At 34.5% G+C, this 15,021-nt stretch overlaps 1 protein-coding gene across 6 annotated transcripts in view; it reads right to left on the bottom strand.

The window, feature by feature from the left end:
* Nucleotides 1-364: 364 nt before the first annotated feature.
* LEPR (leptin receptor) overlaps nt 365-15,021 on the bottom strand; it is a 124,119-nt gene continuing 109,462 nt past the window's right edge. For 2 of the 6 annotated variants that reach the window (XM_079129662.1, XM_079129663.1), the window contains one exon: nt 368-5,076. In XM_079129662.1, the coding sequence (XP_078985788.1) occupies nt 4,249-5,076 (828 nt within the window). In that variant the 3' untranslated portion in view covers nt 368-4,248. Of the gene's footprint in view, nt 5,077-5,107; nt 8,266-15,021 lie in introns of those variants that run through there. The other 4 variants (XM_079129664.1, XM_079129665.1, XM_079129666.1 and 1 more) reach the window with 4 other exon arrangements.

Raw genomic sequence — 15,021 nt, 5'->3', positions numbered from 1 at the left:
AAAGCAAGGTACATGTCTGCAGGAATTTTGAAGACACAATCAGAGGCTAACAATGGATAAAAATTTTATAATGCCTACTTATATAAACTACAAAGATGACTTCTTCATTATTTTCAAATGTTTTCTAAAATAATAGTTATTTATCATACCATGGATTATGTAATCCTAAAATAAATTTATAATAATTGAGAACATTCATTTCTCAAAACTGTAACATTTCTTATGATTCATGATAGATGAAAATATATTTGGTCATAATTTACACTGCATTATCTATGACTTCAGAAAGATAGTGGGGAAATAGGATAATTAAATTTTATAAAGAACAATTAGTAACACATCTTGACACATTTATGAACTTTATTATCATATCAATTGTGACAAGTGTTAACTGCATGCCAAACACACAATGATAGGTTTCAAAAGTACATTGTCTATAAGTATTTTACTACAAAACTAAATATCTTACTTACAAATTTATTCTTAGTTCCAGGTTTTTTGAATAAACGTGTGATTTAAAATAACCCATCAGAGATTCTCACAAAATCACACATCTTAAGCACAATTTTGAAAAATAGACATTTTCAGCAGCTTTCCAAAATAAATATAAACTTTATATAAAAATAATTCATTCAATATAAAACCCAGGGAAACCACGTCTTGATGCTCTAATACACATAACAGGATCTCAGGTGGAATACACTTCCGTATTTTAAGTTGCCTGTCCAACATTGTGAACAGATGTGGCTGTGCTTCACTGTTTTAAACCAGTCTTCAAGAGAGTAAAATGACCGACTTGGCTAGCTTTCTTTTGTGAAGACATCTTCACATTTTTGTATCTACATTTTCACGTTTTCTCGAATGCAGCTTACGTTAATCATAGTAGCATGAACAATTTTGTGCTTTAAAGTCTAAGCATGGATTTTTCTCAATAACAAATACTTCAGAAGAGTTGTTAATGTAACTACCGAGATCACTCCTAGGAGATGAAAAGTAGAAGAAACTTTTTTTTGAGGACTACAGGATTTCAGGAAAAAAAAAGCCTTTTCTTTGCATCCATATCTAGGTGACATGGACCTTTGCAGATGCAGTTGTCCAAATCCATCATCACGGTCCACCCCACATGGGAGCCCTGGGGTCACCCCTCCCCACAGTGCAAACTCCCTGCTGCTCATCTTCCTTCAGCTGGAAAGGAGCTCCTGTTACTGAAGGAATGCGACCATATGTTTGATATTTGGAAAGAGGGAGTTGGTTTGCTGGAAAAGAATGAAAGGAAGTAGAGGAATGTCATGATGAGGGTTATAAATCCTTGTTCTGAGTCCAGGATTTTCCACTGGTTTGGGAACTTCATCCAAGTCCTTCTATTACTTGAAGACTAGGTCTAAAAATAAAAGAATATCTGTTCCTATTCCTCTTGTCAACATGTAGCTCATCTCTAAATGGAATATAATGCTTCAACGGGAGGCCCCTACTCTTAGTGAGGTGTACCTCAGTTTTTTACATCTTTCTCCTTAGGGGTTTTAAACTAGGAATTATGTAATCCCATTAACACATATGATTTAGCTTCTATTTAAACTTGAAGTCGTATCTCAAATAATTAATTTCTGAGTTTCTTTTCATGAAGTTCAGATGTAAAGTCTGATTAGTAGCTTGTTGTTGTGATATAAGGTCATTAAATGAAGTATCCAAAATGCCAGATTTATCACATTTGGATATCACAAGGGCCTGGATTTAATCCCCAACACTTAATAAAGGAAGGAGGGAGGGAGGGAAGAAAGAAGGGAGGAAGAAGGGAAGAGAGAAGGAACAGGGTCCAGAGCCCATATTTCAGCTCCTTGCTCCCTTAAATACTTTCTATAGAGGTTCCAGTAAGAAAAGGAGAGGATCTGAATGTTCTGAAATATACAACACTCTGAATTTCCTGAGTTTTGTAAAAATCTACTAATTAATTGTAGATATCTTTTGCAACCCAATAAAACATAGCAACAGAGAAGTAAACTTTCAAAAGTGGAAATCAGAACTGAACTGCACTGACAATAAATATGTCCTAAATCTATATATGCCAATAGGTCAAACTATGCCAGCTCAGCCCTATGGAAGAAAGTGCCTTATAATTTCAGTATTTCTTAAGTGACTTTTTGTTTACTTGTTTGGGGGACCAAAACTGCACCAGGATGGTATCAATAACCTCAGGTTAATGTGACATCACTAAACTCCCTTAACTTGGATCTGCAGCCCTTCAATGATCCTGGGACTTCTGATTCACTCCAGCGTACACACAGCCTGGTGCACCCTTAAACGAATTGGAGCATCTCTTGGTTTCTCTTTTCTGTTGTTCTGGGTCACAGACCACAGGAGAATATTGTGTCTCAGTGGACATGTTCAACGATAAATCTCCAGTTAAATGCAGAGTGGGGCAAAATTTAATTTACTATCTCTTCTATACCATACCTTCAATTAAATGTCTAATATTTTGTAAGTAGATATTAAAAATAAGTCAGTTTTACCAAAATTTCCATTCACATTTGTGAATCTCTAAAGCTGCTTAAAAATCAGTGAAAACAACATCTTCATTTGTCTTTGCATAGAACTAAGGTTTTCCCACACTAATTAGTGTGTTGGTTTGGGGCTCTACCTTTGTCTTATAAGAGGTTCATTTGTTGAGTATGAGATCCTGAGATACCTTAACAATATTTATGACATGAAACAACCTTATTGATTTCTGAGTGACAAATTACTATGAAGTATGAAAAAAAAATCTTTTAAAAGGAGTCTGGGATCTTTGTCATTGTTTATGATATTATTATTTATGATACATTACTTGTATCATAAATTGAGGTTGGATGTAAGGAGTTACTTAGGGTAATAGTAAAATCAGCAGAATCCTCTGATTAAGTAGAAAATTGATGTTTAGCAATCCACAGGCATATTTTTTTAACAATATATTGATGATATCAATAATCTTGAACTTATTTCTTGCCACAGAACAACTAAATGTGAAAGTTTCTTAACCTAGATTGTTGTCCAATATGCTGGATTTTGATTTTTCTTGCCATATCAAAAGCTGAAATAAATGATAAACTTCCGCATTAATCTTAAAACAGAGTGAGATCTGTAATTTTTTGGCCAGAAATTTCTTCTTAATAGATTCTATTTGATTGCAAGTCAGTCAAATAATCACTAGTATTAATAAGATGTGGATTTAAATCTGAATTCTGCCTCCATTACCCATTAACTCTGTGACCTTGGGAAAATTACTGAATATCTTAATTGAAGTATAACAATACATCTCATACAATTATTGCAGTAATTGAGTTGAAGTATGTAAAGTACTTCCCAGTTGTTAGTGTATAAAGAGAATCTAACTGAGGGGGAAAAAATAGAATAGTGTACATGCAAGAGGGGCTGGAGAAACACAATGTCTTCAGTGTGGTACATAATGACATTGGCTGTCTAGTTAGTTATATTTCAGAGAGGAGAGTTATAACTGACATTATTTTCAAAACTCCTTGTGCTGTCATCAAAGCACTGGCTGAGGGTCCTGCCAGTCTACCAGGTATTTTCATTCTAAGCTGTTTAACTTAGATTTGGTACAAAACATTTGGCTAATCTGTCAGTCTTCACAAGTATAACCCCTTAGACCAGAGTTAGTCTCTATTTATGTTCAACATTTAATGATACGCCTACTTCAAGTCACACACTTTGGTAGCGCAAAATACAAACACATCACATGCTTTCAAAACCCATAAGCATATCAGTTAAGTATAAATGTGTGTGTGTATGTGTGTGTGTGTGTATGTGGATTAGTGCAAAACATAGGCAACTGAAAGTAAAGAGAACACACCTTTGAAACAACAATTGTATCTCACAGATGTTAGTGAAAAGCCTTCCTTCAGATGGTGGTGTGATACAGAAGACTGGTTCTTTCTACACCGGTCTAATGTTCACAAAGGATGGTGAACTGCTGAGCTTGTTCATAATTAGCAACAAGAGACCTTCCCACAGTGGTCTGTGAATAGAATTATTTCAAGTGTTTATCTAAACTGCTAGGCTCATGGGGGTTTTCTCACTTTTTTTTTTTTTTTGTCTATATCTGAGAGAGGACAAACAGATATCGTTAATTTCTGAATCATTTTCAAATTTGACTCTAATGATTTTCTCTTGTCTTTCCCATTTACAACTGTAAAGCAATATATTACAGGCCACGTGATCCACTACAACACAATTCTAAAGGTTTCTAGAATGGAATTACACAGTTAGGTCACACATCTTGCTTTCCATAATCTTATGTGTCTGAGTGGAACAAGTTTGAAATTGGGGCATGTAAGATACAAAAGCCTTCTTGCCAGAAGTTCCTAAGTTGAAGTTGTTCTCGACAAAGTGTGAGCAAGTGTCCTGGAGGATTCTGATGTCAGTGACTAAACAGTGTGCTGGAAACGGGCACAATACTCCTGACTCATCAGTCAGAAACACACCACTTTCTCTTTTTTTGATTGAGGTGACCCCTAAATAATAGACAGACTTTTCACTATTATTTTCTTGAGGGAAATTTCCCTCTAGTTCCAAGAGTTCATCCAATCCTTCTGAGAATGAAAGGTGTGGTGAAATCATGTTGGGATGCTGATCTGATAAGATGAAAAATCCCTGGGTCTCTATCTCCCAGGAGCTATTAGAGAAAGAATGTTTCGATGGAGAATGTTTGCTAGAGAAGCACTTGCTGACTGAACTATGTATGAGCCCCTGCTCTTCATCCGTTTCACTTGATTTGGAATTGCTCACCAGTGTGGCATATTTAACTGAGGGTTGTCTCCGGCTTTCATCCTCACAGACCACCGGGGTGCTCTCAGCCTCAGAGAAGTGAGGGCTGTTGCTCTGGTCACTACTACAGGGAGAATCCTGTTCAGGACCTGCAGTTGTCGAAAGCAATGAGACCAGAGTTGCTGGCACCATCTCATCTTTATTTTTCCATGATGTATCGACACTGATGTCTTCTGAAATAGTTTCAGGCTCCAAAAGAAGAGGACCAAATGTCACTGATTCTGTATGCTTGGTAAAAAGATGCTCAAAGGTTTCAGGCTAAAAAAAAAGACACATTTGCATGCTCAATTATATAAAAATTTTTTTCATTACGTCATGCTTGCAGAAATGCAAGTGTGTAAGGTTATAATAACAGACATAAGTCAGCCCCCAAATGAACTAGTTTTGGACTAAACAAAATCAAAAATCATAAAGGAGAATCAGCTTAAGTGTTTAAAAACTGGTCAGGACAGACTTAGACTTGAGTTCTTCTGATTCTGTGAACAACACTATCCTCTCTGCCTTTCAGTATCTTGTTCTGTAAAATGAGTTTAATGCTTGCTTTGTTGCATTGTGGCTAGATAGTGTCTGCAAGTGCTTAGCTTTCAATTAAAAAAAGGTGACTATCATTACAAAATGCTCTCTGCTGAAGAATTCCTTATTTTACAGTATATTATATTTCAACACACTGAAATTTCTGTCCGCCAAAGAAAAAGTAGATAAATAAAATAAAACGAGCAAAATGACTTGTCTAAAGATACTTAAAATAACTATTTTATGACATAAGATATGGTACAGAAGTAAAATAATCATGACCAACTATTAAGAACATATCTGCCTTATATTGAGAATCTGCTTGAGGTGATATAAAAATAAGAACTAATAATGCCTATTTGTGAAAAACAATGATGGTGAAAGAGACAGTAACAGATTTCTAAATTTCTATTCCTTATACATAATTATATGTGAAAATATACACAGAAAATATGGAAGGAAGACAAATACACAAGACAAATGTACATCATGTTTTTTATAAGAATGATGGTTACATCACATCACAACAAAAATCTTACCAAGCAGCCACAAATCAAGACTGTATGCACAAAGCTCAATTCATACAATGTAAACACAATGAAAAATAAATGCAAAATAAAAAATACTGTGGATACATCATACCAAAGAACTAACACAGCTAAATTAAGTGCTGTAGAACATGTGTTCAGTTTACATATCATGCATGTAATTTAACTTTTTCACAATTTTTAAACTAATAGAATGTATTCAGTTTTCTTGTCTGAAATAATGGTATCCTCATTCGTTCTGAATGGCAAATATATTCCAAACGAAAATACAATTTATTTTGCACAGTTTCAAAGTCTTAAGTGAAATATATTAGTGATTAAAACCATAAAGGAATAAATATACAAAACACTAAATATGATAATAATGGAATAGACTTACATGTGTGTTAAAATACTGTATAAGGACAAATACTGGATGAATACAACTCTTTCTATTATGCTACCAACTTAATATAGGAAGAGAAAACTGTTCCTATGAGTATTTTCCTCCTGACATAAATCTATAGGTTTCTGATTACCTTCCAATATTTGCTTGGTCATTTTTGTTTTGAGGCTTCTACTATACATAAGCATCAAATTGTCTTAAAATTTAAATGAATTTAGAAATTAACATCAAATGATTAGATGCAATGAATACAAAAACATAAACTATGTACAAATAGCATGAAAACTCACATGGGTTTTTCAAACAACTGCTGATATATGTGTGCTCCCTAAAACTTCATAAGGGGTAACTCATTGTTGAAACCAAAAATTGTATATGTCTTAAAATGCACTTAGGTGGAAGATTCACTAATACTAAGAAACTACAAACTCATACATTATTGAAATGTATTTTATCAGTGGGCCACAAAACTTTATTAAAAGTATGTTTAAAAAACTATTTCACACCAGACACAGTGGCACAAGCCTGTAATACCAGCAGCTCGAGAGGCTGAAACAGGATGATCTCAAGTTCAAAGTCAGACTCAGCAACTTAGTGATGCCCTAAAAGCAACTTAGCAAGATGCTGTCTCAAAACAAAAAATAAAAAATGGGCTTAGAGAGGCGGCTCAGTGTAAACTGCTCTTGGGTTCAATAAAATAAATTTTTAAAAAGAAACCTATTTCACTATATGTATCTAATTTTTTTGAGATTTTAGAACTGTCTAGGCATATGTTAAATATGTATTCAGCTGGTAAGGATTAAAGAATATCCTTTCATAATTTCACACTTAGATTTTACATTCCAATGACATCTGTTAATAGTCAACAAAAGGGAAAAAAGACACATTCTTCCTTTTTTTTAAAGTTTTTTAAGGCATACATATAAAACTATGAATATAATCTAAGTTACCCACAGCTATTCTAAATTTGAATATTATTTGGATTCATCACGAGACACTTTGGTTTAGTTTGAATGTGAGTACACTTAGCATGCTCATTTCACAGAATTGGCAAGGGCTCTCTTTTCAGGTAGAAAAATCCTGTCCTCACCATGAACTATCTATAAAAGTTCTAAAGAGACTCCCTTCCTTGCATCACTGCACACTTCCCTGACTGCCAAAAGTCTTGGATAGTTCAGCAGAAATAAATTAGATTTAGCAAGAATTGCACAAGGCGGCTGGACTGGAGGTTGTTGTTCCTTTCTGATCTGGGGAATATGACCTGAGTATGTAGGGTTATTCTGATGTGAACTGTTAATTTCCACTGCTCTGTGACTAGCATGAACCACAAATTCTGGCTTTTTTGAATTGAAATAAAGTTAGCACTGAAGTCATTTTCAAAACTACTGACAAATGAAATTCCCAGATTGACCTCAAAGTTAGACACATCCAAGCTACAAGGCATTCAAAAGGAAACCCAAATGGGTCAATTTATAGTCTCAAATGTTTATTAAGGAATCTAAGAGAAAAATTTGAACATAAAAATATAAACTAAATACTTTCAGTATATTCTGAGTTAGATGGAGTCATTGTGTTTGCAAAGATGTGTGCCAGAAGTTGCAGTTCACCTCATTACAGCATTACCTGCTAGGTATTTGATGATATCTAGTATATATGTTATGCTAGCAATAGTCATTTAGCATCTTATGACCAGAAAAATAATAAATCAAAAGCCAGAATAGTATTTTTAAAACTTCAGATGACCTGAAAATTAATCATACATCCAAACTAAACTGGATTCAAACTTATGAGACCCAGAGTTTACACATCTACTTTAAGTTCTAAATAAAACATGATCCACCACATGTTAGTTATCAATAATTCAACCAATTTTTTTAAAAAAAGACTTGCTCCCCTTCTTCAAAATGTAAAAATCTTCTAACACTCTATGGACTGTTGGGAAGTTGGTACATTGGGTTCATCTGTAGTGATCATGATTAGACTTCAAAGAATGTCCGTTCTCTGTTTAGATAAAATAAAACAAAATAAGAAAGAAAAATAAAAAAATCACTCAAAAAACAAAAGGTAAAAGATTTAAAAACATTTTCTGTGGTTTTGGTCTATAAGTTCTTCTGTAATAGTAATGCATCCTTTTAGGAAAGGGAACTTTTTAAAAATCTAGGTGGCTTTTCTCTCATTTTCTTAATGGCGCTTGTTTTTCTTTGCAGTGCTAGGGATTGAACCCAGGGCTTTGTGCTTGCAAGGCAAGCACTCTACCGACTGAGCTATATCCCCAGCCCTTAATGGTGCTTTAATATCACAATCTAAAGAATAGTTTTAATGGCCACAGGAAATAAAAATAAATTATAGAGGAATAACAGAATAGGTAAAAGGAAATAAGATGAAGAGCTGGAAAAAATTGAAAAACAACAGTTATATTGGAGAGTTGGGAACAAAAAAGCAGCAAGAAGAAAAATTTAAAAAACAGAGAAAGATGTGCTAAAATGGTGAGAAACAGAACCATACAACCAGTATCATGGATTTATTTTTCTTAATCTAATAAAAAGATCTAAGAAATCATCTGGTCCAAGTCTCTCCTCATTTTCTTAGACAAAGCATTGAGGCCTGAAAGATTATTTGGTTAAAATTACAGCTTAATGAAGCAGAGTGAGGACTAGTTCTTTTTTTCTGGTCCAGCTTTCTTTCTACAACACAGTGGAAGATGAAAAGATCTCCCAAACAGAAACAGGTAGAAAAATGACTTTTTCCTTCCTTTTCCTACTTGCTGAGATGGAGATGACCTGATTAGTTCATATTCTCCCCTGGTTCCTTATAACTCAAGAGCTATATGGAAGAAGAAACCAAGCAAAGCTGAAGTCCTATTTTAGGGGAGTGAAATATACACTTCTTGGAGATTGGCTCCTTCCAAATAGGACTTCTAACTCAAAAATGCACCTGGTCTTCCACACAATGGCAATTTGCAAAGCCATTTAGCAACTGTAGGATGCTCTGCTTTCGGTCTGCAAGGATTGTGTTTAGTCTGCAGTTGTCAAGCAGATTCTTTGGAGATCTAGAGCAGGCCAAGAAATCTATAGCAGTTTTTAGATCCCAAGGAAAAATCCACTTAGTTTCAGCTTCATCCCCGCTAAAGCAAGTTGTAAAATTTACATAAAAATTTTGAAAAGACTGACATAAATGTAGATAAAGAAAAAAGAAAAGAAAAAGCAAGCTCCAAACAAAAATAATTAAATAGAAGATAAGAAAAAATACTGTAAAATAAATTAAAAATGGGAAGGAATAAATTGAATTCAAGATAAATCAAAAGTCTTAAAATATATTTCAGGGAGAAAATTCAGATAATTTGGATTTAAAAGAAAAAAATAATAGGTTATACAAAAACACTAAAAAAGTGTGCAAAACAAATCAAGAAAAGTTATATAGTCTTTATATATAGTTTATATATAGTCTAATATATATAGTTATATATTGTGAAACCTGAATTACAAGAAAAGCAAGGTTATTGAGTTACTGAATTTTCCTATGCCAAGAATTCAATCTTTGTTTATGACTAATTTTTAAAGTATAAAGAAGGCTGGCGTTGAGAACAATTCTGATTCAAGAGGGCAAAGGGAATGAGTAGTTTTATTCATTTCCAAAAAATGGAAAATAGTTAGAAGAGTATGGACCAAAGAAAATGAGCAAAAGTTAAGGAAGACCAGGATACATCCAGGGTGGACTGCAGCTAAGTCAGCCAGCCAAGCTGAATACATACAAGAAATGTATGTATGAAGAAATGGCCAACAAACACACACTTGAAAAGAGACCCCAGGCTGAAAATGGGCCTGATGGATGCTGTGCATGTGGAATGGGGCTTTTTACTCTCTGCTGAACCTGGAAGCACCTTCCTTTAACCACAGCTTTCCATACCCAGATTAAGGGTTTGTTCTAGAAAGCAGTTTAGGAACTGTGGGAGGCAGAGAGCAGCTGTGAGATATTACTATGTCAGAGCATATCTTTTCTCATTCTGGACAGAGCCTTGGCTACCCAGCCAGCACAGCAATCCCTGCTATATGCGCTGGCTACCAGTCAGCCTGTCTGCTGCCTCTTGCAAATATGAAAGGAAAGGAAAGTATTGCCAGATATTTGGGGGAAGTCTGAGACAAGAAAAGTCATGACCAACAAGTGAAAAACATGACATAAAAGAAATGGAAGAATCAGGAAACAGCAAAAAATTTAAATAAACAAAAAATCCTCTAACTGGTATTACCAGCAAGATTTTGGAAAACATTATATTTTTGCATCTTTGATTTATTTTTTTTAATTATAAAACTAAACACAATATTCTGAAAAATCATACTTGGAAATGTACAAATAATAATGGCAAGTAAAAATTCATTGGCAGCCCTGGAATAATAGAGGGTGGCAAGGTATCAGAATGAAAAAGAAAAAAAAAAAAAAAAACAGAAAAACTAGGTTAGAGATTAAAAAAAAAAAAAAATACATGGAAGATCCATTCAGGGTGCCCAACATCCAACAAATACAGATACTAGAAAGAAGCAAATAAACGAGAGGAAATAATCAAAGAAATAATGGAATTTCTTAGAGTTGACAAGAGATAAAATTAAAAGTTGCTTCAAATGATGATCAAATTAAATGAAAAAAGAGCCACCTTAGACTCAATGCTGAAATTTCAGAACATCAAAAATGGAAAGTATTGTTTTTAAAAAGAGAAAACTGCAAGTAACCAATGAGGAGTAAAACTTTGAATAGCATCTTACTTCTCAGAAGCAACCTGGGACACCAGGTCATAAGACAGGAACGGTTTCAAAGTTGGGCTGGAAAGGCTTTTCAACCTAGAAACCGACACTCCCCAAGATTAATGTAGAGGAAGGTGGAATTAAAGGAACTCCAATATGCAGAGACAAAGACTTCAAGCCCAATTTTTAGGCCATCTCTCCAGGATGTAGTTAATCAAGTAAGAGCAGGGAAAAGGAGTCGAGGAAACAGTAATGACCAGAAACCAGTCAAGGGAAGCTTCAGAATAACGACTTGCGGCAATTTTATGAAAGGCCTAATCCTGATTGAAGTAGAAGGATGAAGGGATTCCTTGGCAGAGTGTGCTGGACCCAGGTCTCCAGTGAAGACAGCTATTGGATGAAACAGCTTAAACAACAGAAAACGGACGTACACAGGCATTGAGATGACAGACCAGAGAGACAGACAGATTGACAATTAGAAACTCTGGGAAAAGGAGAAAAACTAAAAGTGGAAAAGAGGAAGGCAACAATATTTGGCATAATTCTGATCAAGCAGAATGTTTCTAATGTATTTCTTAGTACTCCTTTGACATTGAAACCAACAAGAAATAACATCGCATTATGGTTCTGCAAGAACTATACTGACATAATTGTAACAGTATGAATTCAATTTATTGGTTTTCTACCTTTTAAAAATGAACCTATGGACAGATTATAATGCAGAACATGTTATCAAGCCTATCTTAAGTAGAAACATAGATATAATTTCCAGAGATTAGAAAGTGAGGGAGAAATGGAGGAGAAGGTGAAAGAGGTAATACATTTAATAAAAAACAGGTGGGGAGCTTCAAGGAAGCTTATTTGATAGGAAAAAAAAAAAAAAAAAAATGGAAACCCAAGTAGATTTTTCTGAGGTTGCAGAGGAATTGAAAAAAGAGTAGTAGAAGAACATGTTGTAGAAGCAAGAGGAAACAAGAAAGGGAAGAAAAATTCATGGTAAGTGAAGTCCTCACTACAGCCAGAAGCCAGCAGATCATGTACAATTCACTGTGATATAAGCATAGGCTTTTTTAGAAATATGAAGATGACCTGTTAGAAAAGTTAAAAGCAAGACAATTAAAGGTAGTGATATATGGAGAACAAGACTAAGGGCAGGGCTGGGTGGAGCAATAGACCATATTCATTTTCAATAAAAATTTTTCTAGACTATTTCATTATTAAACCATGCACATGTATTTCTTTAAATTTTAAATAATGAGAAATATCAAGATATATACCTTAGATAATGAAGGGACATCTAAAACCAGGCTTCCTATGGTATTTTTGTAATAAATAGAAAAGGGTTCAAACCAATATCCACTAGAAGTAGAGTGGACGAAGGAACCGCGATGCGTTCATATGATAGGCTGGTATGGACCAGTCCGAGTGGATGAAATATGCTAAGTTCAACGTGGAGAGAGCTCAGAATCAAAGCTGAGAGAATATGTAGTTTGGAATGAACAATATGGATGATATATTAACAGGAATGATTCCCCAAAGGATCACTGTTCACTGGCTTCACATACACACACAAGGGAGTAGGAAATAAGTACAAACTAGATGAACAGAAGTGGAGGCTCTACAGAGGAAGGGAAGGAGGGACGGAAAAATGAAGGAACAAGTGGGACAAACTTTATCTGTGATTGTTATTATTTAAAATAAAGCAAATATGGAAAATTTTAAACATTTTGTAAGTATATAATCAATGTTTTAATGTAACCTCTTCCCACCCCCCGATTTGCTTGTGTTTGTGGTGCTAAGAATCAAACCCAGGGCCTCACGCATGCCAGGCAAGGGTCCTACCACTCAGCCTCATCCCAGGCCCTACATTATTCTGCTTTAAGTATTTACACTTTCTGAAAAACTAAAGGGGAAAAGGAACTATAACATACAATGGAAAGATCTTGAGGAAATTATATTGGAAGAATTATTTTTAATCACATATGGTTATCACCCTATTGTTATTAGCAAAGTCTGGCATAAAGTGCTTTAAGTAAATGTTTTTATTTTTCTTTTGGAGAGATTTCAAAATACTGGCTTTGAAAACACTTTTTGCATCTTTGATTTGCATAAATCATAAAGGAAGGAGAATGATAGCTTAAAAAGTCGAAGAGACTAATGTTAGAGAACATTTTAGAGATCAGGCTAGATGTCTAGGATTTACAGGTACGGAGCAATTTCATAAAAATCAATGCTCCTGACTGGGCGCAGTGGTATAGGCCTGTAACCCCAGCTACTCCTGAGGCTGGGGCAGAAGATTGGAAGATTGGAAGCTTGTGGACAGCCCTGTCAATTTAGTGAGACTCTGTCTCAGAATAAAAAAGGGTGGAGATATAGACCAATGGCAAAATATGTTAAAAAAAAAAAAACTTACTAAAAATCTGAATTTGGAGAATTAAATATTTTATATAAAAATTATTACTTCCTTAAAAAAAAAAACTCTATTTGAATTGTTTTTAAAAACAATGGGCTACCATGGTCTTTGTTTGATAATACATTGTAGGGTTTTCCTTTGCTTAATATTACTTTTGTTTTAGAATTGGCTAAACTTCATTTTATTTATCCATTCATCATTTGAAGGCCATTTTTTTCATGTTTTGGTTATTAACCATGAATAATCCTGACATGAAAATTCATGTACAAGGTTTCATATGAATGAATTACTTCATTTTCTGTTGGTGTATACCTTGGAGTGAGACTGCTGAGTCTCCTATTTATTCTGAAGATATGTCAGACTATATTCCAAAAGGGCAGTACTATATTACAATCCAGCAGAGTAGATTATAGCTCCATTTCTCCCCATTCTCACCAAAACTTATCTTTCTTTTACAGCCATCCTTCCAGGTGTGAAGTGGGACCTTGTTTTTTGGTTTTTTTTTTTTTTTTTTTTTTTTTTTTTTTTTGCAGGGGGTGGTACCAGGGATTGAATTTAGGGGCACTGGTGGCCACTGAGTCACATCCCAAGCCCTATTTTGTATTTTTATTTAGACAGGGTCTCACTGAGTTGTTTAAGGCCTTGCGAAGTTGCTGAGGTTGGCTTTGAACTCTCGATCCTCCTGCCTCAGCCTCCCAAGCCACTGGGATTACAGGCCCGCACCACCATGCCCCCCCCAAAACCTTGGGTTTTTGACTTGCTTTTCCCTAAGTCTAATGATGTTGAGCATATTTTCCTTTCTAAGTACACATGGTTATTTGCATATCTTCTTTGGATAAATGCCTAATGGGATCTCTTGCCTGCTTATTTACTGTGTTAAAATATATAGAACATAAAATTTACCATTTCCACTATTTTTAGGTACATACATTAAGGAATAAACACATTGTTATTATGGAACTAATGACCAGGGTATCAATTTGCATCAGATGGACCTGGGTTTGAATGCAGGTTTTTACATGTACTGGCTGGGTGGTCAAGACACACTGCTGAACTACTCTGAGACTCAGTTTTGTCATCAGAAAGTACTGGGCTCTTTGACCTATGAAAGAATTAAATAAAATAACAAATAAGAAAGCACAGGTCAGAGGGTAAACTTGTTGTTTTTTCTTTGGTAATAGAGTGAGTTTTACTGTATTATTTTTTCTTTAAAATGTAAATTTTAGTTATTTAGGAGATTAAAGCTGAAGGCTAGATACAACATTTTTATCTTTTTAGCAAGGATTTTTATCATTAATAAAATCTGTGAACTTACATTCTTCACTCTTTAAATATTCCCAATATATTCCAAGACTGACTTATTTCTAATTCACCTGTTAATAAGCCCTAGTAATAAAGTAAGCTTTTGTGACTACTATGCTTAGAAGATATCTTCTAAGATTACAAAATCAAATATTTGGAAAGATAAAAAAACAATCAGTCCTACTAATAAGTAAAAATTTTCACATCTCCTATAAGTATCAAAAATTCTTCACATTTCTTTTAATTCACCAGAATCTGGAAAATTCTGGTAATATTTCAGATTTCTGAAATGTAAGATGCAAGATC

Source organism: Sciurus vulgaris (assembly GCF_902686455.1).
Source record: "Sciurus vulgaris genome assembly, chromosome: 1".
In the NCBI taxonomy this organism is placed as follows: Eukaryota; Metazoa; Chordata; class Mammalia; order Rodentia; family Sciuridae; genus Sciurus; species Sciurus vulgaris.
The sequence above is the reverse complement of the archived record's forward strand: the minus strand, read 5'-3'. Positions and strand labels throughout refer to the sequence as shown.